This window comes from Drechmeria coniospora, chromosome 02, assembly GCF_001625195.1.
Source record: "Drechmeria coniospora strain ARSEF 6962 chromosome 02, whole genome shotgun sequence".
NCBI classification, from domain to species: Eukaryota; Fungi; Ascomycota; class Sordariomycetes; order Hypocreales; family Ophiocordycipitaceae; genus Drechmeria; species Drechmeria coniospora.
The window spans coordinates 8,281,305-8,307,263 of record NC_054390.1 but is presented as its reverse complement, the minus strand read 5'-3'; the positions used below and the strand labels follow the sequence as shown (position 1 = coordinate 8,307,263).

The window sequence follows — 25,959 nt, the reverse complement described above, 5'->3', positions numbered from 1 at the left end:
GCCGGATAGCCAATCTTCAGCCTTCCGCTCGTGTTTCGATTTTGTACTGGCATTGCTGATCATTGCATAGCGGAACCACGGGAGACTGGCGGCCTTTGGACGAGCACAGATGCTAGGTGCTATCTAGGGAAATTATTGGTGGACGCTTTTCAACGTCTTAAATTCGTACATCATGAAATCATGACGACGGGAAAGATCATCATCCCGTGGCCTCCGCTGTACCCTCGGTAAAAATCCGCCGACGCAACATTTCGGAGCAGGCGCCGGCAACGACAGGATTCCTGCCATCACTTGACACCCCAACCATTTTCGAGAAGCTCGGTCGCCTCCTCGAGACTCAAGCCCGCCGTCTCTGGATATATCCGCCAGACCAGCAGATACCCAGCGCCGCATATCACGGCGTACAACAAAAACGTCCACGAAGGACTCAGCGCATCCATCAGGGGCAAAAAGGTCAAGCCGATGACGAAGTTGGCACTCCAGTTGGTCGCCGTCGCGATGCCACTTCCCAAGGACCGCACCGAGAGCGGAAACAGCTCGCTCTGCATCCACGGCACGTTTCCGAGGCCGAGGGCAAAGGACGCGACGTACAGCATGATGCTCGTCAAGACGATGCTCGCGGCGATGCGGTGGTCCGAGTTGCTCGGTGCGTCTGGCGAAAAGGATAAATAGGAGAAGCCGATGGAGGCCGACAACAGTCCGACAATCATGAGCGGTATCGAACAGAGCAAGATGCGCCTCCGGCCCACGCGGTCGATCAGACCGAGGGCGGCAAGGGTGAAGACGAAATTGGTGACGGCGACGACGAGGGACGTGAGCGTCGGGCTGCTGAAGCCGACGAGCATGAAGATGGTGGCGGAAAAATACATGAGCGAGTTCTGCTAGCCGTCAGCGCTGCGCCGGACAGGACGACGGCCAGGGGCGCGGGACGTACGAAACCGCACAACTGCTGAAGACCCTGCAGCAGGCAAGCGATGGCCAGCGCTCGGCGGTTCTTCCCCTCCCTCATGAGCTCCTGCCAGGCGCCGAGCCACTTCCACGAGCCGACTCCGTCGGTGGCTCGCAGCCGGCGCGCTTCCCGCTCCTCTCGGGCCTCGAACTCGATGTTTCGAACAATGACGGCGGCGTCGTCTGCCGCGCTCGCATCGTCGCCGTGGACCTTTTCGACGACGAGCCTGGCGGCGGCCGGACGGCCGACCATGACGAGCCAGCGGGGCGTCTCGGGCATGGAGACGAGCACGGCGGCCTGCAGCATGGCCGGCAGCGCACCGAGGCCGACCATCCAGCGCCAGCCCGTCTTCTCGTGGGCAAAGGAAGAGAACAGCCAGCCGGTGATGTAGGCGATCATCTGGCCCATGGTGACGAAGAGCACGATGGTGGTGACGAGCCGGCCCCGATAGGCCGCCGGCGCGAGCTCGGCGATGTACAGGGGCACGACGAAGCTCGCGGCGCCGACCCCGGCGCCCACGATGCACCTCCCGGCCACCATGAGCGGCACGGTGGAGCAGAAGGCTTGGAGCAAGGCGCCGGCGACGAAGAGGACGTCGGCGTACAGCATGACGTGCTTGCGGCCCAGCTTGTCGGCGAGGACGGACGAGAGCGGCGACGCGACGAGGGCGAAGAGCGACGTCGAGGACGTGATGATGGATTTGTCCAGCGACGTGAGGGGTCGATTGGAGAGCGAGTCGCCGACGGAGACGAGCGTCGCCGAGATGACACCGGTGTCGTCTAGGCAGGCCACGTCAGTCGCACGCTCGCGGCCAAACCGCACACGGCACCGACTTCGGGGAGCGGCTTACATCCGAACAGCAAGCCGCTGATTCCGGCGGCAAAGGTCAGGGCGAAGACGAAAGCACCAGGCCGAGCGCCGTGCGCCTTGCCTCCGAGGGCTGTCGACAAAAGGTCGTCGTCGTCGTGCTGCACATGGTCGCCCTGGCTCTCGCCAGTCATCAACGGCGCTCGAGAGCCATCCATTGTCCGGACAGGCGAGGGTCGGCGCTTAGGGTAACGAGCTCGGGCCAAGGCACGCGAGGATGGCAGGCTCGAGATGGCAAACGCGGTACGTCTCGGCGCGACAGTCGGGCGGACGATACGATGTAAGTAAGTAGTAGTACGCGTTGCAGGTCCGTCGGTGGCACGACTCGTCTCGCAAGCAAGTCTCGTCGACGTCGACGGAAGGAGATGCGCTAACGTCCGGGACAGCTCCCTCAGCACTGCTTTAGTACTAGGCTTCCGCTGGGCCACAGGCGGGGTTCCCGGGGACGGTGGGTCTCGTGGACGCCGTGGCCGCTATAATACTTGCTGCAAGTCCATGTACTGTAAGGAGGTAAGTATGCAGACCTGCCCCATACGGCGACGTCGCGACCCAAGGATGCTGAAGCAACGAAGCAATCATCCCTGCAGGCGGTCGCTCATGATCCGCCTCGGTGCAGATGAGCTCGTCAGACGATGGCGTTTCGGATTGCCTACCTCGCCTTGGCCGACGGCAAGGTGTCGAGCCTACCATGCAACAAATATACGGCACACGCCGGTGCCGCATTACAGTGGGTGGTGCCAGCCAGGCCAATAAACGTGGTGGTGGGCACATTACTTGCAAGTGCAGCATGTGCCGGCACCGCACTACTTATACGGGGGTTGCAAGCCAGCAGTCGCTGCCCGGCGCCGTCGTTTAGAGGGCCGACCTCCTGATACGCCATCCGAGAGCGCCACCCGAGAGCCCATGCGACGTCCGACGCGGTGGAACGAGCAACAAGTCCCGGTCCCTGCGAGCAGTACGCCTCGATGGGTGCAAGGGCTGGTACCAACCAGGGCACGAGGCCTGAAATGCACGCGTCGAGCCCTTCCGCGGAGCCGCCGGCCACTTGATGCAGTCAACAACGTGCCTCCGAGAGGGATTCTCCGCCGGCCCAAGAAGAAGGGGATCGAGAGTGGCAAGGCTACATCTTTGTACTCGGCTACCTCGAGCTCGGCAGGTGTCTTCGGAGCAGTCGGGTACGAGTGAATTACCCTGCACCTACGGGTGCTGGTATCGAACGCCATGCTCGTCCTGGGAGACTCTGCATCCTCTGAGTACGCTCATATTCGTTGATGGAGCTTTGCAACTCGCCCGGCTGAGCCTTATCACCTGGTCTGTGTACCGTATGTCAGCAGCCCAGATCCGATGAGGGGGACGAGAGAGTATGGGACAGATTCTCCCGTCCGGGTACTGTGCATTCCGATGGGAGTTGAACCGGCGTTTTTCTGGTCTTTCTGCGCTTTTACAGAGCTTTCGGAATCTGGCCCTGGCTTTCGGCGTCTTGTCATTCCTGGTTGAATAGGCGGTCCTGACTGGCCGTTGTTCTCGTGACAGCCTTTCAAGCCCAAGCAAGCGACGGATACACTGTGCTGGCTGGTTGGTGGTCCTGATGGGTCACATCTCGGCTCACAGCAGGCAAGCAAGTGTACGGTAGTAGCACTGTACTGTATTACTTGTACTGAACAAGTTTATGTACTCCGTACTCTGTACTGTACTTAGGGGGTATTATTAGTTGTAAGTAATATTGGATTTGAGTACCTGCCGTTGTACGGAGTACAGCTAGATGTAAATACACATTTACATACAGTACTTGCTTACCTAGTACTTACAGAGCACCAATTTACTGTACGCCTAATAATTAGTACTGCGTGTTTGTTCGGAGAGTAGTTATAATTACTTAATTTGCAGTATTACGGAGTACTTACTTGAACTTACGACGGGTCGAATGTGGGGCCTACAACCACTTAAGTACAGCACAACTACTAATACTGCACGGAGTACTCCGCACTTACGACTACTTGTTTCTTCCAATGCGAATTTTTCCTCCGATTTTCTTCTCCTTCCATCCCCCCGTGTCGAGCCCAGGAGCACAACGAATGTCGTGTCATTCGTACCGCCGCCGGCCGGTTCTGCCATGATAGCACTACTATACCAACAGATCAGTTCTTCCTCGTCGTCTCTGCCCCTTTCGCGCCTTCTTGTCGTGCCCGTGGACCACCGCCTCAACCCGTTGGCGCTTTCGAAGCTTTGGTGACCCTCTCTCCGTGGTCTCCAGAGTCAAAAAGCCTGCCTATATCGACCCCAAAACACCCTGCCAAGGGTTATTCTCCGTCGTGTTACAAAGTCCCCGCTACGGCCATGAGGAACTTTGCGTCAAATTTTCAAAGAGATACATTTTTCCCTTGCACACATGCGTAGCGCCACCTGGCTCGTCGTGCATCTATCTTCTCTAGATACAGAAGCGGTGCTCAAAGTTCCTTGTTGTGGGATTCGGTGCTCGCAGGCACCGCCACCTTGTTTTTCTTTTCGCCCGCCTTTTGCCCTGCCTGCTGCCCAGCTTTCTCCCCAGCTTTCTGCCCGGCTTGTTTCGTCTTCGCCTCGTTCGCCTCCGTTGGCTTCGTCGGCGCAAAGAGCAGCGTCCAGATGAAGACGAGGGCCTGCGACATGAGCTGGATGAAGCCCGAGCAGGCGAGCTGCCATGACGGCGCGCTCACGCTCCCCAGCGGCGCACGAGGAAAGGAAATGATCCACTCGGCGTAGTACGGAAACCAGCCGTGCGGCAACCAGAACATGGCCTCCTTGCCGTACCAGAACGGCATCAGGTATTGGGGAATCTTTGTCAGGAGCATCCGCACCGCCGTGAGGTACTTGTCGAAGCGCGCCTTGGACGCTTCCAGTCCCTTCTCTGCACGTCCATCCGTCAGCTCCGTCGGCCATGCGCATGCAGGTGCGACATTTCGTGCGCGCGTGGGGGGAGGGGGGATCGTATCGTACTCGAAGCGTCGAGCTGCTCGAGCAGCTTGTCATGCTGGCGCCTCAGCTTGGCCCATTTTGCGAACTCGTCTTGGCTGCTCGTCGCGTTGAGCTCCCGCCGGACGCGGAGGTACTGGACCTGGATCTTTCGTTGCTCGGCGGCGGCCTTGGACGTCGAGATGGGGAGGTAGTTGATCAAGGTCCAGAGCTAGCATGCGCCCGTCCGTCAGCATATTACGGCTTTGGGGGAGGGGGGGAGGGGATGGTTCGGGTTCGGGCAAGGGGTACCAGGTTGTTGATCTGGGCAGCACCGATGGCGTTGACCAGGTGGGCCACGAGCTCGATGGCGAAGATGACGAGCAAGAGGGTCGACATTTCGTCCGCGTTGGCGAGGATGTCGGGGAGGCTGGCCGGCGTTTGAGAGAACCGGCTTCAAAGTCGGTCGTTTCGGCGTGCGTTGGTAGGCAGCCGGTCAGGGCTCTCGAGCTCCTGATGCTGGATGACATAATGCTGGATGGTGGGTGGATCGGCACCGGCACACACCGCCTGGACCACCAGAGTACTGTAAGTAAGTAGTTACGCATTGCCACCCACACACCACCGACACCCATTCTACCCTAGACAACCTCAACTTCCTGCTCGGCAATCCATGTCCGCCTCCGACCGGCGCGGGAAATGTCCAGGGCACTTGATGAGAAAACAAAGGAGGCAATCAAGCATGGAGATCATGCAAAGGTTTTTGACGACATCGCAACGGCGTTGTCGCCATCGACGAACACGTTGCTTGAGATTGAACTCCTCGGGCAGAGCCACCAGCTGGCGCCGGACGTGGCATTGCTCCAGGACGGCAGCTGCATCGCCATCCCGAAAATACGACTCGTGCAAGCGTTTGTGTTCGCCCGGCGCGCCTTCACGGACCACGTGCGAGGAGACAAAGAGTGCTCCGACGAGCGGTTGCGGAAGGCGACGGCCATCATGCTCCTCATGGACCCTGAACATCTCACGGCGGCCAACACGCGAAAGCGACTCTTGATGAATTCCCCCGCCTCCGCGCGAGAGACGGCAGAAATTCTGAGGAAGGAGAAATTATTCGTCGACAGCCTTCTCACCAGCAGGCTGCACCGGCACACCAAGTCGCCCGTCCTGTGGAATCACCGGCGTTGGCTGATGGGACGATTCGGCACATGTGCCGTCACGTTCGACGCCGCCAAAGATCTGAGAAGCGTCGTCCTCGTGTCGGCAGAGAGGCATGGGCGAAACTACTACGCTTGGAGCCACGGCCGGCAGCTGGTTTCCCTGCACCCCCACGACGCGTCCACCGCCCTGCTGGACGAGGTCAAAAAATGGTGCTTCGGCCACCACGACGACGTTTCCGGTTGGATGTTTGCTCTGTTTCTGCTGCGGCGATTCCCCGAAGAGGCGGCATCACTCTTCGACGAGACGTTGCGCTTGGCCGAGACGTTCCACTGGCGGAACGAGTCGGTTTGGTACTTTCTTCGGAACCTGTTGATGAGCGGCCTCGTCGAAGGCGCGGCAGAGAAGCGATTCCGTTCCGTCCGAGAAGGTCTGCAGCAAGATGCACGAGACAGGAACGCCAAAGGCAAGGTCCTCGAGCAAGCATTGCACTGGATCACCTCGTACCCTGCCGAGCTGGTTGTGCCGAGGCAGGATGCAGAAGGCTAGCGACGCGTCACGGCGGCAAACCATCATCTCGCGCCGTCGCTGCCGAGGCCGACGACGTCGGCTGCGTGGTCAAGGTACGGGGAATATACGTACATGCACATGCAATCATCCTTTGCTCGCGAGTCGAAGGTGCACGCACGTATGCGGACAAGCAGAATCCACCATGGCCTTTTGGCGTTGTCTAATTACGTCGAGAGGAATGTCAACAGGAACAGACCGCCAGCACCTTGGCATGTAATTACCTCGTCGACGTGGATGCACCTCTACCCGGTTCCATTCCGCCACGGCAGTTGGTTGAGAAATGCAGACACGCAAGCAAAGACAAGGCGTGTGTGTTTGTGTGCGAGGCGAGGCGGACAGAGGACATGACACTTGATTTTCGCACGAGGAGCCTGGCACCGTGTTACCGCATCGCGCATGCCGACATGCATGAACGCCTGGCGAACTCTACCCAAGGCGAGGCGACGACGACGCACGACGTTTCGCCGCTTCAGCCATGGTCAGAGGGCGCCGCCAGTGTGCAACGCCGGTTGGGGCGACCGACGCAGCGAACCTGCGTGGTCCGCTGCGTGCCTTGGCTGGGACGCTTCATCCGAAGCTGCGCTGCGCCGGAACACGACGAGCGTACTGTGCGGCCATGGGCGTCGTCGGACGTCTTCCAGCATCCACACTGCGAACCCGTAATTCCATGCACGTGTATGGAACATTGGAATACAGGAACGCGCCGCAAGCAAGCCACAAGCGAGGCAGACATGCGGCATGCAAGACCTTTTGTGTCGATGACCGTCGATGTAAGTAAGTAGACGAGAGGCGAGACAGGCAACGCGGGTGATGAAAAACGAGAGATAGGGGTCTGAAACAAGCAGTCGATCAGAAGCTTCCCTACCGATATTAGGTGCAAGTATTTAGCAAGCAATGCCTGTGCAGTAGAGTACATGTAAATCTTGCGATCAGGCTGAACCACACTGTTGGCGTAACGGTTATGTCATCACATCGCGTAACAGGGACGCAAAGTGGGCGAGCCGTCACGTGCAATCTCTCAGAGTCGATGGAGCTGATTGCGTCAAGCCATCTCATGCCAATGGTGGCAAAGGAACTTTGCAAAACGGCGACGGCGGTAGGGCAAAGGGAACAAACGCGACGCTCAGTCCATTGGCAAACATAATATTGCAAGACGTGTTTGCTGCGCTCGAGTCAAGGGGAAGGCGAATCGATGCACGGAACCTGAGCAGGACCTTTTGGCACGCGCAGGCAAGCGTGGTTGTACAAGTACCGACGAGTTCTGCCTCGAGCTCCGGCACATGTACAGTAGGTGTACATGTACTCGGGTGTGCAGCACACATCTGCCTACGCACAGAGTAAGTACATGTAAGTAAGTACATTATCGACAACAAAAACAACACATGTCGCCGATTATTACTTGCAAATAGGTACTTGCAGTAGTTGCACTGTACGGAGTACATTCAGGCGTACTTGTACTTACTTGTATTACTTGTACAGTACGGAGTACTCCGTATATTACTTGCAAAAAGTACTCCGTACCGTAAGTATTATTACTTGTATGGGGCACCATCGGGGAAAACGTTAGGCGTGGAGCCCGATAGAGTTGCCCTGCCTGAATACACTAAATCCTCCCGTTTGCTGCAATGGAACGATAAGCTCACGAGCGTACTCCGTACTGTACGGTACAAGTAAGTATTGCAGTGCATGTACTTAGTTGTACTGTACAGTACTCCGTACTCCGCACCCAGTTGTACGCCGCACATCTGCCTGCACAGCTCCATGCACAGTACATGTAGATGTGCCGTTAGCCGTGAGGATACTGCCGAATACTCCCGCCACTACCCGCATGAACTCACTGGTATGCGCTGGCAGCCCGACGGACAGATGCAGCGTGGAACGCACGCGTCGTCGGATTTTTTATATTTTTTGGTTCATGACTTTGTGTGACCTGTGTGCGTCGAAGCACGAGAGCACGCAAGTAATATTTATTACTGCACTTGTGAAAACTCGCGTACTGTACTTGAGTACTTAGGTAGCTGCTATGCTGTTTGTAGATACGAAAACAAGCTTAAGCGCAGATTAGGCATAGCCAGAGGCAGGGCTCCGGGATCTAGGCCCCAGTTGACGTCGATAAAAGCCCTGACCAGCTGCTTGACCCAATCACGTAGCGCCGCGACGTCATGGCCAGCCAAGACATGACAATTTTACTTTTCCAGCACAAACACCCGACACTCCACGTTCATCCAACCCTTCCGAAGGGAGCGGGCTGTTCGTTGGGAGTTCTTGCAGAGTCAAGGCTTGTGCGGCAGGCGTCCAAGTAATTTCGGCATGGGCCATTGGGCCTCTACCATGGCGCGGATGCCCAAATCACATGCTGCCTTTTTTTCCTCGCCTACCTGGCGCTTTGCCTCCCTTGCCCCAACACGCCCTCGTCTACAGCACTTGCACTTGCACATGCACGTTTTGGTGTCCACGGCACTCGTGATGCATGGCCGTTGGCCGTTGCCCGTGCTGTTCGGCACACGAGTAATAATACATGCTATAGCACGGCACTCGTAATGCATGTTCGCTGCCCGTGCTGGCTGTTCGGCGCACGAGTAATAATACATGTTATTAGTCGCTGCGGCACCTGGTGGGGAGGACAACATCATCTCTCCCTACTGTACTCCGTAAGTGCTGTACAGTACAGCTCAGTACGGAGTACGACGACACGTAATTGATACTTGTCCACCAAGTACAAGTACAATTGTGGAGTACGAATGGTATTAATAATTGAAAGTACATGTACATGAGATAGGGAGTACTTGTAAGTAGTGGTGAATACAAGCAAGTGCAAGTATTCGGGCTTGTCGTTTGTTTCGTACCAGAGCTCCCGCTGGCGCGTACTAGTGGCCATGGCTACTAGTGGTACGTTAGTAACTTTGGTATTTCAGGCACCTCGGTGCTAAAGGCTTTCCGGCCTTGGCTGCCGGCTTCCTTGAAAGGGGCCCCAAGTCCCAAACTAACAATGTTTGGCTCAAGGTTCGATGCATTCCGCCCGTGCCATGAACGGCAGCCACAACGTACGCTGCACTCTGCAAGTACGCACGAGCACAGTTCGTACAGGTAGTCTGTGCTCAGCCATGGTATCGAGGAGCCCGGATATGTTAACATGTACTTACAGTACATGCTATGGTTGCAATGTGCATGCACACGTGCAAGTACGAGCGAGCAAGTACAGTAATTACTCAAGTACGGAGTATGGAGTACGGAGTAATACTGTTCGGAGCAAGTACTGCACGGAGTACAAGTACAACTACCAGGGTACATGTACTCCGTACTCCGTACCCCGTATTTGCAGGAGGCAAGCGATACAAGCAATGCGAATACGGAGTACGGAGCACTTGGCAACAAGTTCAAACTTCGTTTACTTGTGCTCCGCATTGTACCTGTACAGTATTACTTGTCATGTCGTACGAGTAGCTGCCCTGCTGGCGAAACACGTCCAACCCCCACACCAGGGCCAAACGGCCAGCCCCCAGGGGGTGCTAGTCGCCTGGTAGGTATCGCCTAGCTCAGTGCCTGGGTACTAGCCTGGCACTCCTCGCGGACAGGCCAACCACTGGCATTTCCAATTTCCTTCCATCTTTCAAGCCCGAGGATCCGCTTCTGCGCTGGGGCAGGCTTGAGCCGTCCTGGGGCCCCCATCAGGCTAGACCCGCCATGGCAAGGCTAGACGTCCAGTCGCTGACCCCCTTCCCTCCCCATCGGCACCAATTGGACGAGCACTGTACTTACTGTACCTACTGTACTTACAGCAGCTGTCCATGTCCACGAGTGCCGTGCCGGCCACCGTACGCCAACCGTTGGATATCGTCTGCTCTTGGCAGCGCTGTCGATTCTTTCGTCCCTCACCTCCTCACCCCCTCCCGAATCATCATCTCGGGGCGGCTTCGACGATTCCTCGTCCCCTTCCCTTGGCCGTTTCCCTTCTTGTGTTGTTTCCCCCAAGCTTGCTGCCTCGTCTTTGCTTTCTCCATTTGCCCTCATGTTTTCCTTTCTAGCTGGCTCGAACCGTCCTTGATCTGCCCGGCGACGAGATACTCGTCGTTGCCACGGAGAAGCACGCACCGTCATCATCTACTAATTCTCCCCCTTCTCTTCGTCGTCTTCTTCCGTACGTCGCCTCTTCCTCCTCCTGCTCTGTCCTTCCCAGCCCTCCCGGGGAGCCGATTCGCAAGCTGACCGTCTTGCAACTTCAGCCAAGTTCTTGTCAGCATCCTCACTTGGCGTCCCCCCAGTCCCCCAGCATCGAACATTTGCTTCCTCTTCCGGCGATTCGGCAATATTTCCTGAGCACCTGCTTTTTTGCTTCCCTCAACTCTCACCGACTTCCGTGTCGTTTCCTTTTTTTTTCCTGTCCAAATCTACAGCCGTTCTTCCGAAACACCTAATCCAACGACTCGGGACACCAGCCGTTGCGTCCCGAGCCGGCCTCGCACGACCCCCGCGACAAGGTTCAACCGATTGCTCGACGCTCCCCGCGGCGCCTTCGCCATTCGTGGGTGACGTGAGCGCCGAGGTTCCCGTTCCACGGCCATCCCATCATGCGTCCGGCGGCCCAGCTCACACGTCTCGTCGCATCGGCCTCCTTCGTCTCGGCCTTTTACCCCTTCATCCCCCCTTGGCTTCAGGCCCGCTCCGTCGACGAGGTCAGACGCGATGTCGGTGGCCAGGACGTCGCAGGCTTCGTCTTCGAGATTGAGCAAATGCCAGGTTCCGATTCGTTCACGCCAGCCGAGCGAGCCGCCCGCGATGCCGCGAGACTCGCCAACAGGTACGAGGGACGTCACTTCGTCGGTCCCGCGCGTGATGCGTCCTTCTGGAAGAGAGCGAGCGAGTATTCCATCATGAAGGCCGTCCAGCCCGGACAGGACTTGACGGTGGGAATCGACCAGGACGGCACCGACTACTCGTACCTCGTCAAGTTGGAGCTCGGGTCCAAGGCCAAGGGGATCTACATGCTCGTCGACACCGGAGCCGGTTCCAGCTGGATCATGGGCAGCAACTGCAAGGACGACGCCTGCTCGAGGCACAACACCTACGGCCCGGCCGATTCGGACACGTTTAAGTCGACAACCACCGACTTCACCATATCGTACGGGTCCGGAACCGTTTCCGGCCAGCTCGCCTCCGACACGGTCAGCCTGGCCGGCGTCAGCTTCAGGTACCAGTTTGGCTTGGCCTCCCAGACGTCATCGTCCTTTTCTCAGTTCGCCTTCGACGGCATTCTTGGCTTGGCCATGAACAAGGGATCCAACGACAACTTCTTCCAATCCTTTTCCCAGGCAAAGAAGCTCGACAAGAACCTATTCTCCGTCGCCCTGAACCGGGCCGTCGATGGTGGTGCCAACACGGGCGAGCTTCGCTTCGGCGCCATAAACCCCAACAAGTTCACCGGCGACATCACCTACTCCCCCCTCGCCTTGGACGACGGCAACTGGGTCATCAAGCTCGACGACATGGCCTACGACGGCAACAAGGCCAACGTGGGCGGCGTCTTGGCCTACATCGATACGGGCACCTCTTTCCTCTTCGGACCCGTCGACTTGGTGAAGAAGCTTCACAGCCTCGTCCCCGGCGCCGAGAGCTTGGACGGCATGACCTACGCCGTCCCCTGCGACAGCACCAAGTCCATGGTCCTTACCTTTTCGGGCGTCGACTATGTCATCTCGCCCAAGGACTGGATCAATTCGAGATTAAATCCGGGCAACTGCACGAGCAACATCTTCGGCCGCGAGGTCGTGAAAGATTCCTGGCTGCTCGGCGACACGTTCCTCAAGAATGTGTATTCGGTCTATGACAAGGACGAGAAGCGCATCGGTAAGTCGGAGGGCCCGTGATCCTCGTGACCGGCACGACGCTAACTTGGCCGCAGGATTTGCCAAATTGGCCGCGTCCAACTCGTCGCAAACCGGCACCGGCGCAGCGAGCTCGGACGAGTCCTCCGCTTCGGCATCGACCCAGTCCAAGTCGACGGCCACCATGTCATCGCCGGCCGCCGTCACTTCATCGTCCACGGATGCGTCAAAGTCCGTCGGCAGCCAGAATTCTCCGGCCGGCAGCGGAAGCTTGAACGGTGCTTCGACCACGCCGAGCGAGACGTTAAAGTCGGCGGCCGCAGGCGTCGGCTTCCAGCAAGATCACAAACTCGCCGCCGTCGTCTTCTTCACCATGGCCGTCTCCCTGATGATGTAATGCCGTTTGGCCAACGGGCACCGGCGGAGGCGCAAGGGCCTCGCGGCGGCGTGACGGCGAGTCGAGTCACTCGGCTCCGACGGCGCACGCTGCGCAACACCCTCTTCCCGGAGGGGGGCGACCTCATCGCGAGGTATACGGCGATTTGCGAGCAAGAGACTACGGATGATGGATGGCGATATACCCATCTCGGAAGAACTTGATTCTGTTGATGGCCCGTGGGACGAAGCGGGGGAGAGACGAAGCTCCCCAGCAGTTAGCTGACGAGCTAGCTAATGTTGTCCAGAGCGGGTTTACATACAAGCGCTGTATTTAATACAACTGGCACAATCCAAATGCCTTTTTACTTTTCAACGTCCCTGTGCATCGGTGGTGGAGCAATGTGCCATCGCACCCACGGCCGGCAAGGCAGGCCGAGTACTACCTCGCAAATTTCGGTTGCGTCACGATGACGGGTATGGATGAACAAGGGAAGCACCTAAAGGGAAGCACCTAAAGGGAGCACCCAACACGATTCTACCTTGAAACCTTGGCAGGTTGTCGTGTCATGGTCTCGGTGCAGTGCTACGATGCTGTGAAACCTTGCAGCTGGAAAGGCCATCGTCAGGGGAGGATGTTGACGCCTCGCACGAAGTGGTGCCGTGCCATCCCAGACCCTTCTCCAGGTCGTGCCATCCTTCCTCGGAAGAGATGACCGGAAAAGAGGGTTCTTGTCCGAAGATGCAATCGGCCATCCAACACCTTGTACCAGGGGCATACAGAAAATACGGCTCAGCCGCCAGCAGCATCGGTGGCTCGATGGGCATGACGAAAGAGCTCGGCCCTATCAAAATACGAGGACAGGTATCGTGACCTCGACAAGCAGCCAACTATTTATCACCAGCATCTGTTGAGCGTACAGTGCAGTACAGTACAGTATAGTACTTTATTACTGGAACTTGCATTCGTACTTGATTACGGTATGAATAAGTGATATGAATAAGTAATATTTACAAGTACAGTAATACTCCGAAAGTACTTACTTACATGTGCCGTTGTGCACAACTCCATCAGGTACAAGGTACTTTCCTTCTCTACCTTCTCACTGTGACCATGAATGTACTACAAGTACAAAGTGGCCGCCTACTTACCTGGGGTATCTGTACTTACAGCTACACTTACTTAGGTGTGCTCCAAAAGTACCATCCTCATAGGCGCATCGTATGGTGTGGCTTTGCAGTGATACAGTGCTGTAATTTCATGTCCAACCACGTGCTACCAGACCTGCTCATGAACATTCGGAATCACACAATATCTCTCGCCCTCAGGCCTTCGTCCGAACCCGCGATATCATGGATGACTTTGCTACTGCCTTTTTGCCCGCTTAGCCATCACCGTTCACCCTCATTGCGCGAGTTATGCATGTGATGCATGCCGCAATCTCAAGCGGCTGTCGTACACAGATCAAGTACCTGGCAGCTGTTCCGAGCATTGTTGGCGATGGCGCGGCCTGCCGTTGGCATGACACTATTCGCAACCGGCTTCAACGCTTGGAGGCAGCTGGACTTTGATTGTGAGACTCAACCTGACTCCCGCGAGCCGGATGACAAATTCTCCTTCACCAACGTTCTCGAAGGCGGCGTCATTGAGCGGCCTGTCTCGCGGCTTCAGTACACCCTAGGTTCGTGACGGCTCCATCGCCGCAGCGATCAGCCTCGCTGACAACCGCTACCCCTTTCCTTTCCCCAGTCCAGCGAGATAATGTTCTCTGCAAGGCCGGCTTCGGTCTTGCGAATCAAGTCGACCAAGAAGCAGCCTATGCCTATGCCGAAACGGCCAACGGAGAGATTCTCGCCATCGAACCCGAGGTGACCTGCCCTACTTCGGACGACCATGGCCCTCCGCCGCCGACGACAAATGTCCTTGTTCAATACGCATCGGCCGCCAAACTGAAACGCGGCGAGAGACGGAAAACATGGCGCTGCGTTCATCCCGCAAAGGCAATAGCTGCCTTCGACGCCGGTTTCGTCATCTTGTATCAGGACGGCACCGTCGCCACCATGGGTGATGCTCGATTCGAGGATTGCCTGGGACGCGATTGTACGGAGCGCTCGTGAGATGAACCCGAGCCGCATCGTCAAGCTAGAAGAGTCTGGCTGACTCCCCAACAGACCTCCGGAGGACCCGGGAATCGTGCACGATCTCGCCAATCTAGGGGACCCCGTCGTTCGCATCGCAGCCGGTGGACATTCTCTTGCCGCCTTGACCGAGAGTGGCGGCACGTACCTGTGGGGGATGATGTCGCCAAGCGGAGCGCATCGACAGCAGGCTTTCCCGTCCCTCACCGGCATCCCGAATTATGTCGAGTTCGACGATGGCAAGGACATTGTAGACTTTGCCCTCGGCGACTCGCACGCCATCGCCCTCACAATGGACGGGTGCGTTCTCGTCATTGGCGACAATACCAACGGCCAACTGGGCTTCGACGGGCAAGCGAGACGGCGGATCGATTCATGGACTACGGCGACCGTCCGAGTTCCGCACGGACACGAGGTTGTGGCCGTGGCGGCAGGGCCCAAGTCATCCTTCGTCCTCACATCCAGTGTGCACGCCCGTGGCGACCGCACTAGGAGAGACGCTGCGGAATGACGCTTCGTGGAGCGCTCATGGCTCTCTATTGCGGACAAGACCTGCTCTCTTTGCTACCTGCCATTGTGCACCCCATCATAGACTGGTAAGGTAGTCTTCAATCTCCTGAGGGGTCAACTTCCTGAAGCGGGGCCCGGTCACTCCCTCGACTCCTTCCATGCCCAGCAAGTGCTCCGCCGGAGGACCGACGATGCCTGGTCAATGTTAGCTCCGTCTTGCCCGAGGCATCATCAAGGGGCCGGGTCGTACCGATTTCGATCGAGTCGCCGTTCATCTCGCCCTCGATGTTGTCCTTGAGGGTCAGCAGGGCAATGTGGATGGCATCCTCAAGCTCGAGCTCCTCCGAGTATCTCTTTTCCAGAAACGTCTTGGCTTTGGTCGCGCTCTTCCCGATGGCAGTCGCCTTCCACGGGAAGTAGCTGCCGGTCGGGTCGACCTGGTACAGCATCGGCCCGCCCTTCTGGATGCCGCCCGTCTTCTTGCTCGCCTTCTTCTCGCCCTCGACCTCGCCCTCGGCCGGCGTCGCTTCGTCTTCGGGCTCGATGCCGTCATCCCATCCGGCCACCAGCATGCTGACGCCGTACGGTCGTACGCCCGCGGACTGTGTGGCCTCCTGCATGACCCTGGCGACGTCCTGGACCAGTATCCTCGTGGGCGGGTACTCGTTGTAGATTCTCTTGTAGCCCGTGTGAGAGACCTTGCGTGCGCGGTCGACTAGCACTCGGTAGTCGGGGCCCATGCCCGAGTAGACGGCGCCGATGTTCGGCGTGATGTTGCTAATCTTGGACACTGAGCTCTGATCGGCGAGCGGAGACGAAGACTTCTTCTCGGTGGCGAGCACGATTCCGTTGGTAGCTTGAACTTGTTAGCCTTTCAAAAAATCACATGCTGGCTGCCGGCGGTGCCGTCCATACCTTTGATGCCGAGCGCCGTGATGCCCTGGTTGACCGCATTGAGGGCGTACTCTGACCACTCGTGTTAGCTCCCGCAACAGGCCAGAGGCAAAGCTTCCGAGAGGCATCGTTGACGAATCTCTTCGGTGGACGAGTCCGTACCAATTTGCACCAGCTTGCCGCTGTGTGGATTGTCAGCAAAGCTCCCCGGTTCCAAGGTGAGGAGTGACCGGGACGTACCTGGGCGAGAAAGTTGTCAGGGAGAAGGAGTATCGATCCGCCATGATTGCAACAGCTGCTGAAACCAGCCGAAGAATGCGTTCAAGTCGACTGGATCCCGAGGCGGAGAATGGGGGGTTTGAGAGGGCTGGACAGGTCAAGATGAGCTGTGGTGTTCGGCTTCCCCTTGACGGCAGCAGGCACGGCGGAGCTGCGCGTCAAGCTGGAGACGGCCAAGCCAACTAGTGTGGTGACCGGCTCATTAGTTTAGCCGACACCCGAAGGGCCACCACCACCACCACCACCCAACACCTTTTCGCTCAACCGTGTCCAATCTCAGCTCGCCAGCTTGGTTCATTCCCTGCCATCAAGGAAGAAGGAAAACGACCTCATTCCGACTGGAGCGATTGCTTCTATGTCACATCGCAGCACGATGAGCTGGACCTTCCCCATATGCAGGTGAAGCCTCTTGTCGAGCCGTCTGTTCCCACCCGGCCTACACTTGTCGTATTTGACACGACTGGGCTTGTTCAAATTTTCTAGTTTGCCATTTCCTCTCGTCTGGCGATGGGCTTCCCCCCTTTTGCCTGGCCAACGTTTTCTCCCCTCTGATACTCTTGATATCTACAGCTCTGCCTCTGCTTCGCAATCGACCACACGCGCATACCTTCGAGGACGTAGCCCGTGATGGATCTGCAGCCGGCATGGAGCTGGAGCTCGGCTGCCGAGCCTCAGTCGGCACAAGACATGGTTGTCAACAGACGCACCGAGCCGACGGGTCGGCAACAAGAAGCAGCCCCCGGGTCTCATCAGGCGGGACCTCGTCAGGCGGGACCTCGTCAGGCGGAGGCGAGAAACCGTTCCTGCGGACCTCGCACGTGTCGCATCTGCCTCGACACGGAGCAGCCAAAATATCCTACAGGCCTCACGTCGACATTTGGCATATCGTCGGCATCATCTCGTCCCTCTTACATATCCGATGATCCAGAGCTCGGTCGACTGCTGTCACCGTGCCGCTGCAAAGGCTCGCAGAAATACGTGCATGAGGGATGTCTCAACTCTTGGCGACTGGCGGAGCCGATGGCGGCCAGGAATTACTGGCAATGCCCGACCTGCATGTTCAACTACCGGTTGGCTCGGCTGCAGTGGGCGTCGATGCTGAGCAGCAAGTGGACGCAGATGGCCTTGACGCTCAGCGTCGTCGTCGTCGGCATCTTTACCCTCGGCTTCGTCGCAGATCCCATACTCGATCTTTGGCTCGACCCTGTCGGCACCATCAGCGATACCGTCACCGGCGTCGTTTCCGATGCCGGAACCAGGCAACCCCTGATGCAAGGGGAAGCGACGACGTGGGCGGAGCACTTTGCGAAGGGATTCTTCTCCCTCGGCCTGGTCGGCTTTGTCAAATCCGTCGTGGCCATGGGTCCCTGGCATTGGTTGAACCTTCGGTCAAGCGGCTTGATGGGCTCGGGGCGTCGCCGGGGCACCGGCCGTGCGAGGATGGACAACTTCAACCTCCTCTTCGTCATGATTGGCGCCTTCACCTTCATGATGGCAATATGGAAGGTCGTCAAGGCCCTCTCGGCTCGCGTGCTCCAAAACGTCAGCAACAAAGTGCTCGATGTTGGTGCCGAAGATGACGACGGCGAAGCGGGCGAGGAGGAAGCGACTGTCGAGGGTGAGAAGCATCAGTGATGGTTGATTGTCGCCTTCACCCGGCTTCGACGACGAGCATCACACCGCCCAGCGACCCCTCCCCCCCTACGCCCGTCCCGAGGATTGCTCTGCACACTCTTAAGTTGCCTCGACCTTGCTCTACCCTGTCAAGTCAACTAGTCTGTGTGCAAATATTTAGCCTCTGTCCGTTGCCATGAGTGTGGGTCGTTTTGACCCGGCACTCGCAGGCGAAGGGATATGAGAATGTCGGGGATACGTTTCGAGGTGCCGTCGCCGTCTTGGTGATGGATTCCCTTCCCAGCATCTATCCGGTACACTCTGTACAGCTCTGTGGGAAGCATGCTGCATTTGGTTCCTGATACATTTTCCACTTTGGTTTATGGTGTTTGCCCTTGCGTGGCATGACGCACACTCCGAGTCAAGCAAGCAGTCCTGTTTCGCGGCCTTAGGGTCGGTTGGCGTTTGTGTTGGCGTTTGACTGGCGGCCCTGATGCCTGCCCTGGACGGCTTTGCCATGGCTCGGCTCGATGAGCCATGTCCGTTGTGTTATCAAGAGAGAATACAAGAGAGAATACAAGTACAGTGACTTTGGCGAGGGTATCAAGATGAAACAATGTCTCGTATGATGATGCCATGCAATTCGGCTGGCTCTTTACACGTGGACGGCTAGCGTTGGTTCGACGGTAGTCTACACAACTGCCATGTGACAGCCTGCGCAAGAAGGTCTGCTCGCGTGGTCGTAGCTTGAGCGAGCACAGTCCCATCGGGGAGAGGCGCAGGGAGAAGCTGATCTTTGGATGGATATACGCAGATGTACGGAGGGCATTCGTCGTCTTCATGAAGGCTGCCAGCGCACGCGTACCACAGTAGAAAAGCTACAGGCGTTCCTTCGCACTACATCGACGCCTCGCCTGCAGCTCTGCAATGATGCACCGATCTCATGTACCCATGTTGACATTGGCTGCGTCCAGGTACCCGGAGTGGCCACGACGTCCTGAAGCCGCCCCCCAGTCCACGCGATTCGTGATGGGACCTCTGAGAGTCCAACTGGAGTGGGTGGGATCGTGGTTGGAAGGCAACTCCCCCAGCGGCCCTTTGCTTCCATCATCAAACGCCCGAGGCTGGAGCACCTGCTGAAGCTCTTCTTCCTTTCGATCTGCCAGAGTTTCGTGGGCAGTCGGTCCGGCTGTGGGTGCGTGTCTTGCCGAAATCATCCACTTCCTTTTGATCAAGTTCGGCGAATCGGACCCATCGCGATGCCGTGTGTACAAGTAGGGAGGGACTGGGTGCCTTGCTCCTGAAATCCCCCTCCTATCTCTCAACATGATATCGTGGCAGGGAGATGATGGTGGTACCGTCGTTCAGCCGCGCACACGTGACGCTGCAAGTACAGTACTTGTAGTACACTTGCACCGCTCAGCATCACATGAGACGAATACTTTGTGTGAACAGCCCATCGATGACGCTTGACCAAGCGGCATAGAAGGTGTCCTTTCCCTCTCGATGCTGGAGGAAGGTAGAGCACCGTGTGTCGAATTGCAAACCAGATGGTACACCACCCGCAGGATCCCCTTTTCTTTCTTTTTCATGCCTTTTCTCTGCAGCCGGTGCATCTTTCTCGGAGGTTCGCTCCCCTCTCTCCCCCCTCGGTCTCCTTGTCCCTGCATCCGCTCCCTCCCGTCAGCGCCTCCGCTCAGCCCACCTCCTCTCTGTCCCGTTTCGCATGCTGGACATCTATCATCCAAGCTACTATTGTACTGGTGTTTTTCTTCTTTTTTCTACCAACTTCGAAGGCAAGGACTACTCAATGCTGGTTGATCCTCCTGCCATAGTAGCTAACCAGGTTTCACGCCTAGAGTTTTCGATGGATCTGGCCAAGATCCGGGCCTTTGCTTGTTGGTGCGGGCCGGCCCTGTTCGGCGGAGCGTCGGCGATGGGTTTCTGATCAAGATTCTCCTCACCCAAAGTCGATCAGCTTGTTGGTCCGTAAGTATGTATCACAAGGGTTCTTTGTCGTTATTTCGCTAATACTTCTATTCATCCCAAGTGCTGGCAGTCCGGCCATTTGGCCAGAAATTGTCCTGCTTGCCGCCGCCGCCATTGCCGCCGCCGACGTACGCCGACGTACTACCGCCGCTCCTACTTCAGCCGCCGCCGCCGCTCCGGATACCGCTGCCGCCCCACCCGATGCCGCTGCCGCCGCCGCCGCCACAGTGGATTCGGCGGCTGGAATTGCTGCGGTTGTCGAAAACCCCGAGGAAGGGACGATCCCCCGGATGCCGCAGCCGCCGCTATAGGGGAGACGACGGCTGGAGATGCTGCGGTTGTCGAGCACCCTGAGGAAGGAACGCCCCGCCGGATGCCGCTGCCACCGTCATGGTGGATGCGGCGGCTGTACTTAAGCGCGGCGGTTGTCGAAAACCCCGAGGAAGGGACGCTCCCCCTGACAGATTGGCGCAGGGGCCCATTATTCTGGGAACGCATCACGTGACAGCACCCCACCTTCACACTTCTCCCTTGCTGTCCTTCCCTGAACATTCCCGTCTTCCAACGGCAGCTTCTTCATTGGCTACTTGGTTAGCATTTGCTGCGTCGCCTGCTCCCTCTTCCAGTTTTTTTTGTCCTGTTCACACGCGCCGTCAGCTTTGTTTTCCTCCTCCTTGCCTTCACTTTTCTCCGTCGACTGCGGGCTCGGAGAGGCACGGCATCATGGCGACCCTCGTCGACAACGCGCAGATCAAGCATGCCGAGCTGCTGCGGCCCCTTCCTTTCCACTTTCACGCCTACGTCTGGCCCTTTCTCGTCATCTGGCCCGTCTTCCTCCGCTATTACCTGACGCAGAGCCTCTACGAAACGTACATTGGCGCCCCCGAATGGACCTTTGTCTGGTGCGGAACCATCATCACCATCCAGTCGCTCGTGTGGTTGAGCACGCACTGGAGCGTCACGCTCGACGCCCGTCTCACGGCGACCAAGGTCAAGCATGTTCGGGAAGCGTCTCTGATCAAGGTTCTCCCCATAGCCAACGCCGGCGCGGGAGAGGTTTGCAAGTTGGTTCGCGACAAGGTAAGCGATCCTTTCGCAGAATGAGAAAAAAAGGAGACGGCAGCGACATGCTGGGTTTGCCGCCTAGGCTTGGTGCGGAGCTGATGCGGACCCAGGCCGGCGGCAAGACAAACATCTCCTTCTTGTTCCAGAAACGTCGCTTCCTGTACGACGCCGAGAAGAACTCGTTCAGTTCGCTCCGCTACGACATCGACGCCGAACCGAAGCCTTCCGTCGGTAGCTTCCAGTCCTCGCGCGGCCTCGAGAAGCAGGCGGAGCTGTCCCGTCTCGAGCAGCACTACGGCGCCAACACCTTCGACATCCCCGTTCCCACCTTTACCGAGCTCTTCAAGGAGCACGCCGTGGCCCCCTTCTTCGTCTTCCAGATATTCTGCGTCGGCCTCTGGCTCCTCGACGACTACTGGTACTACTCCCTCTTCACCCTCTTCATGCTCGTCGCCTTCGAGAGCACCGTCGTTTGGCAGCGCCAGCGCACCCTCACCGAGTTCCGTGGCATGAGCATCAAGCCGTACGACATCTGGGCCTTCCGTCTCGGCAGGTGGACCGAGATCCAGACCGACGCTCTCCTGCCTGGCGATCTCGTCTCGGTCGGCAGGACCAAGGAGGACGGAGGCGTCGCGTGCGACATGCTCCTCGTCGAGGGCGCCGCCATCGTCAACGAGGCCATGCTGTCGGGCGAGAGCACCCCGCTGCTCAAGGATTCGATTCGGCTGCGCCCGTCCGACGTGGCGCTCGACCCCGACGGCCTGGACAAGACGGCCTTCCTCTGGGGCGGCACCAAGGTCCTCCAGGTGACGCACGAGAACTCGGACGAGGCGAAGCCGCTGCTTCCCTCGGGCGTCCCCCCGCCTCCCGACAAGGGCGCCATGGCCATTGTCATCAAGACGGGCTTCGAGACGTCGCAGGGCAGCCTCGTTCGCACCATGATCTACTCGACGGAGCGCGTCTCGGCCAACAACTTGGAGGCGCTTCTCTTCATCCTCTTCCTCCTCATCTTCGCCATCGCCGCCTCGTGGTACGTCTGGGACGAGGGCGTCCGCAAGGACCGCAAGCGCTCGAAGCTGCTGCTGGACTGCGTCTTGATCGTCACCAGCGTCGTCCCCCCCGAGCTGCCCATGGAGCTCAGCCTTGCCGTCAACACCAGCCTCGCGGCGCTCTCGAAGCTCGCCATCTTCTGCACCGAACCCTTCCGGATTCCCTACGGCGGCCGCATCGATGTCGCCTGTTTCGACAAGACGGGCACCCTCACCGGCGAAGACTTGGTCGTCGAGGGCATCGCGGGCTTGGGCCTCGCCAACGCGAGCATCGCCGACAGGAAGGAGGCCGACGGCGCTCACTCCGACATGACGCCTGTCGCGGACGCGACGCTCGAGACGCAGCTTGTCCTCGCGACGGCCCACGCCCTCGTGAAGCTCGACGAGGGGGACATTGTTGGCGATCCCATGGAAAAGGCGACCCTCGGCTCGCTGGGTTGGTCGCTTGGTCGTGGCGACTTGCTCTCGAGCGCCGCCAAGGCCGGCAGCACGCAAGGCGTCGTCCAGATCAAGCGGCGCTTCCAATTTTCGTCGGCGCTTAAGCGCCAGAGCTCCGTCGCCACCGTCAACGGCTCCAACTCCAAGACGGGGACGAGGATCAAGGGTACCTTTGTCGGCGTCAAGGGCGCACCGGAGACGATCATGGAGATGCTCGTTCGCGTGCCCGACGACTACGAGGAAACGTACAAGTACTTCACGCGCAAGGGCTCTCGTGTTTTGGCTCTCGCCTACAAGCAGCTGTCGGTCGACTCGGAGCTCGGTGCCGGAAAGCTCAACGACCTGAAGCGTGAAAAGGTCGAGAGCGACCTCCACTTTGCCGGTTTCCTAGTGCTGCACTGCCCGCTGAAGGACGACGCCAAGGAAGCGGTGCAGATGCTGAACGAGAGCAGCCACCGAGTGGTGATGATCACGGGCGACAACCCCCTGACGGCCGTCCACGTGGCACGCGAGGTGGAGATTGTCGACCGCGACGTGCTGATCCTGGATGCTCCCGAGGACCACCATGATGGTGGGCAGAGGCTCGTCTGGAAGAGCGTCGATGACAAGGTCAGCATCCCGGTTGACCCCTCGAAGCCAATCGACGGCGAGATCCTCGAGACCAAGGACCTCTGCGTCACCGGCTACGCCTTGGCCAAGTTCAAGGGCCAGGTCGGCTGGAACGCGCTGCTGCGCCACGCCTGGGTGTACGCTCGCGTCTCCCCCAAGCAGAAGGAGGATATCCTCCTCGGGCTCAAGGACATGGGCTACTACACCCTCATGGCCGGCGACGGCACCAACGACGTCGGCGCTCTCAAGCAGGCTCACATCGGCATCGCCCTCCTCAACGGAACGAAGGAGGACCTGACGCGCATCGCCGAGCATGCCCGAAACACGCGCATGAAGGACATGTACCAGAAGCAGATCGACCTGATGAAGCGCTTCAACCAGCCCGCCCCACCGGTGCCGGCCTTGATCGCGCACCTGTATCCCCCCGGCCCGACGAATCCCAACTACATGAATGCCATCGAGCGCGAGGCGAAGAGCAAGAAGATGTCGGTGGAGCAGTACGGAGCCAAGTATGGCATCGTGACGGAGACGATCACGTCGCCGGGGGCGCAGAGCCTAGCCAACGATGGGCGCAACGCCCGTCAGGCCGAGGTGAACAAGAGGGCCGCCGGATTCGCGGACAAGCTGGCGTCGGGCATGCTGGAGGCCGAACTCGGCGACGACGAACCCCCGACGCTGAAGCTGGGCGACGCTTCCGTCGCGGCGCCCTTCACGTCGAAGCTCCGAGACGTCATGGCGATTCCCAACATCATCCGACAGGGTCGATGCACGCTGGTGGCGACGATTCAGATGTACAAGATCCTGGCCCTCAACTGCCTCATCAGCGCCTACTCCCTGTCGGTGCTCTACCTCGAAGGCATCAAGTTTGGCGACACGCAGTATACCATCAGCGGCATGCTCATGTCGGTCTGCTTCCTGAGCATCTCGCGCGCCCGCGTGGTGGAGGGTCTGAGCAAGGAACGGCCGCAGCCGAACATATTCAACGTGTACATAATCGGTTCCATCCTCGGCCAGTTTGCCGTTCACATTGCGACGCTCATCTACATATCACGGCTCTGCGACAAAATCGCGCCGTAGGTCTCCCTCCCCCCGGCTCTCCTGCTTTGCGCTACATTGGATCGTTACGCTGACAGATGGCAGGCGCTCGACGGAGGGGCTTGATTTGGAAGCGGAGTTTGAGCCGTCGCTGCTGAATTCGGCGATATATCTCCTCCAGCTCATCCAGCAAGTCTCCACCTTTGCCATCAACTACCAGGGCCGGCCGTTCCGCGAGGCGCTGTCGGAGAACAAGGCCATGTTTTACGGCATCGTCGGCGTGTCCGGACTGGCCTTTGTCTGCGCGCTCGAACTCATTCCCGAGATCAACGAGGGCATGAAGCTCGTGCCCTTTACCGACGAGTTCAAGATGAAGATGGCTTCGTCGATGCTCGTGGACTACGGGCTGTGCTTCGTCATCGAGAAGAGCCTAAAGTGGGGCTTCAGCGACTATCGCCCCCGCGACATTGCCCATCGCCGCCCCGAGCAGCTCGAGCGAGAGGCAGCGCGCAAGCAGGCCGTGGAGGAGAAGAAGGTGGAGGAGGAGGAGAAGCAGCGGCTCGAGAAGGTGGCCGAGTTTGAGCGCCAGGTGGAGGAGCGCAAGAGGAAGCTGCGCGAGTGGAGGGCCGGCCGGTCGTCGTAGCGGACAGTTGACGTGTACGATAGGCGGACGAAGGTGGGAAAGCGGCAAGGCGGCAAGGTGGCACATAGAGCTTGGCTGCACAAAACGAAGGCATATCATCAAGGCATGCTGAAGAGGTCCCCTCCCTTTGTACTGGTGGAAGTGCATGGAGGCCTGCACATTCTGTCCGCACACTCGTGGTAGAGCATTGGCGTACTTGATGTAATGACGAGGTACAGTCACTAGACAAAATTGACGATTCAATTTTGGCTGCGCTACCACTAATTACAAAGTGAATCGAATACTGTATTTGGTTCAACTTGGCTGACCCGGGTGCTCGGCATGAAGTAAAAGTACTGCAAGTACAGATTAATCGCATGTCAATAGGTTCTGCGTGCGTGTTGTGCGCACCATACTCTGTACAGTACAAGTACAGTCAGTACTTGTATACACGTGTACGAGCACGTACTTGTACATGTAGGTGCCGTACGGAGTACCGAATACTCGTAGCAGTATAATTATTACTTGTTCGTGGCACATCCGTACACCCAAGCAGGTGCAAGTACAGTAGGTGTAGGGTAGGTGTAAGCATGTCCAAGATGGTGGCTGCTGGGAACGTTTGAAGTGCGTACAAGTACTTGTACAGTATGAGTGCTTGGAGGTGGCACTGGGGCCGCGAGCCATGCAACCCGATGACATGGGGGCCGGTCGCGTGCAAGACGGCTTCCCTGCAGCCAAGCTCGTGGCGGTACTGGGAAGGGCGAAAAGGGCAATTTCGTAGTTGCACTGCACAGCATACTCGTACGTGCATGCAAATACAGCAGCGCTTGCGTCTTGTATCGTGGGCAGACGCAGGTGCAAGTACAGCTCGGCACGGAGGGCCGTGTAGGGCACTCACTGTACGTGTACTCCGTATGGCTGGGGTAAATACTTTCAAGAATACCACGATCAAAGTAAAGAGTACGCGCACGGTGCAGGTGGATGCACATGCACGTTGGACGCGAACTCATAGACAGCCAGTACGAAGTAAGTACAGTAAATTCACAC

General features: G+C 58.1%; 8 protein-coding genes and 1 pseudogene across 8 annotated transcripts; 6 read left to right on the top strand and 3 right to left on the bottom strand.

The window, feature by feature from the left end:
* Positions 1-287: 287 nt before the first annotated feature.
* DCS_05404 (uncharacterized protein) lies at positions 288-1,974 on the bottom strand (the record flags this gene model as incomplete). The annotated part of the gene is made up of 3 exons (XM_040802709.1): positions 288-878; positions 935-1,728; positions 1,800-1,974. The coding sequence occupies 3 exons, from the start codon at positions 1,972-1,974 to the stop codon at positions 288-290; spliced, it is 1,560 nt and encodes a 519-aa protein (XP_040657742.1).
* A 2,289-nt stretch (positions 1,975-4,263) lies between these two features.
* On the bottom strand, positions 4,264-5,143 carry DCS_05403 (CHD5 domain protein; the record flags this gene model as incomplete). Its single annotated transcript, XM_040802708.1, has 3 exons — positions 4,264-4,700; positions 4,790-4,976; positions 5,057-5,143. 3 exons carry the CDS (start codon positions 5,141-5,143, stop codon positions 4,264-4,266), a joined length of 711 nt encoding a protein of 236 aa, XP_040657741.1.
* Positions 5,144-5,275: 132 nt separating this feature from the next.
* Positions 5,276-6,451, top strand: DCS_05402 (uncharacterized protein; the record flags this gene model as incomplete). Its single annotated transcript, XM_040802707.1, has 2 exons — positions 5,276-5,332; positions 5,390-6,451. 2 exons carry the CDS (start codon positions 5,276-5,278, stop codon positions 6,449-6,451), a joined length of 1,119 nt encoding a protein of 372 aa, XP_040657740.1.
* Positions 6,452-11,040: 4,589 nt separating this feature from the next.
* On the top strand, positions 11,041-12,691 carry DCS_05401 (aspartic-type endopeptidase; the record flags this gene model as incomplete). The annotated part of the gene is made up of 2 exons (XM_040802706.1): positions 11,041-12,316; positions 12,372-12,691. The coding sequence occupies 2 exons, from the start codon at positions 11,041-11,043 to the stop codon at positions 12,689-12,691; spliced, it is 1,596 nt and encodes a 531-aa protein (XP_040657739.1).
* Positions 12,692-14,170: 1,479 nt separating this feature from the next.
* DCS_05400 (Regulator of chromosome condensation/beta-lactamase-inhibitor protein II) lies at positions 14,171-15,319 on the top strand (the record flags this gene model as incomplete). The annotated part of the gene is made up of 3 exons (XM_040802705.1): positions 14,171-14,351; positions 14,420-14,783; positions 14,842-15,319. The coding sequence occupies 3 exons, from the start codon at positions 14,171-14,173 to the stop codon at positions 15,317-15,319; spliced, it is 1,023 nt and encodes a 340-aa protein (XP_040657738.1).
* Positions 15,320-15,394: 75 nt separating this feature from the next.
* DCS_05399 (putative 20S proteasome subunit Y7) lies at positions 15,395-16,496 on the bottom strand (the record flags this gene model as incomplete). The annotated part of the gene is made up of 5 exons (XM_040802704.1): positions 15,395-15,513; positions 15,569-16,174; positions 16,234-16,284; positions 16,375-16,394; positions 16,453-16,496. The coding sequence occupies 5 exons, from the start codon at positions 16,494-16,496 to the stop codon at positions 15,395-15,397; spliced, it is 840 nt and encodes a 279-aa protein (XP_040657737.1).
* Positions 16,497-17,118: 622 nt separating this feature from the next.
* DCS_05398 (RING finger domain protein) lies at positions 17,119-18,126 on the top strand (the record flags this gene model as incomplete). Its single annotated transcript, XM_040802703.1, has 1 exon — positions 17,119-18,126. The coding sequence occupies one exon, from the start codon at positions 17,119-17,121 to the stop codon at positions 18,124-18,126; it is 1,008 nt and encodes a 335-aa protein (XP_040657736.1).
* A 1,932-nt stretch (positions 18,127-20,058) lies between these two features.
* DCS_05397 lies at positions 20,059-20,405 on the top strand (annotated as a pseudogene).
* A 412-nt stretch (positions 20,406-20,817) lies between these two features.
* On the top strand, positions 20,818-24,933 carry DCS_05396 (cation-transporting ATPase 4; the record flags this gene model as incomplete). Its single annotated transcript, XM_040802702.1, has 3 exons — positions 20,818-21,174; positions 21,270-24,328; positions 24,396-24,933. 3 exons carry the CDS (start codon positions 20,818-20,820, stop codon positions 24,931-24,933), a joined length of 3,954 nt encoding a protein of 1,317 aa, XP_040657735.1.
* Between the last annotated feature and the right edge of the window lie 1,026 nt (positions 24,934-25,959).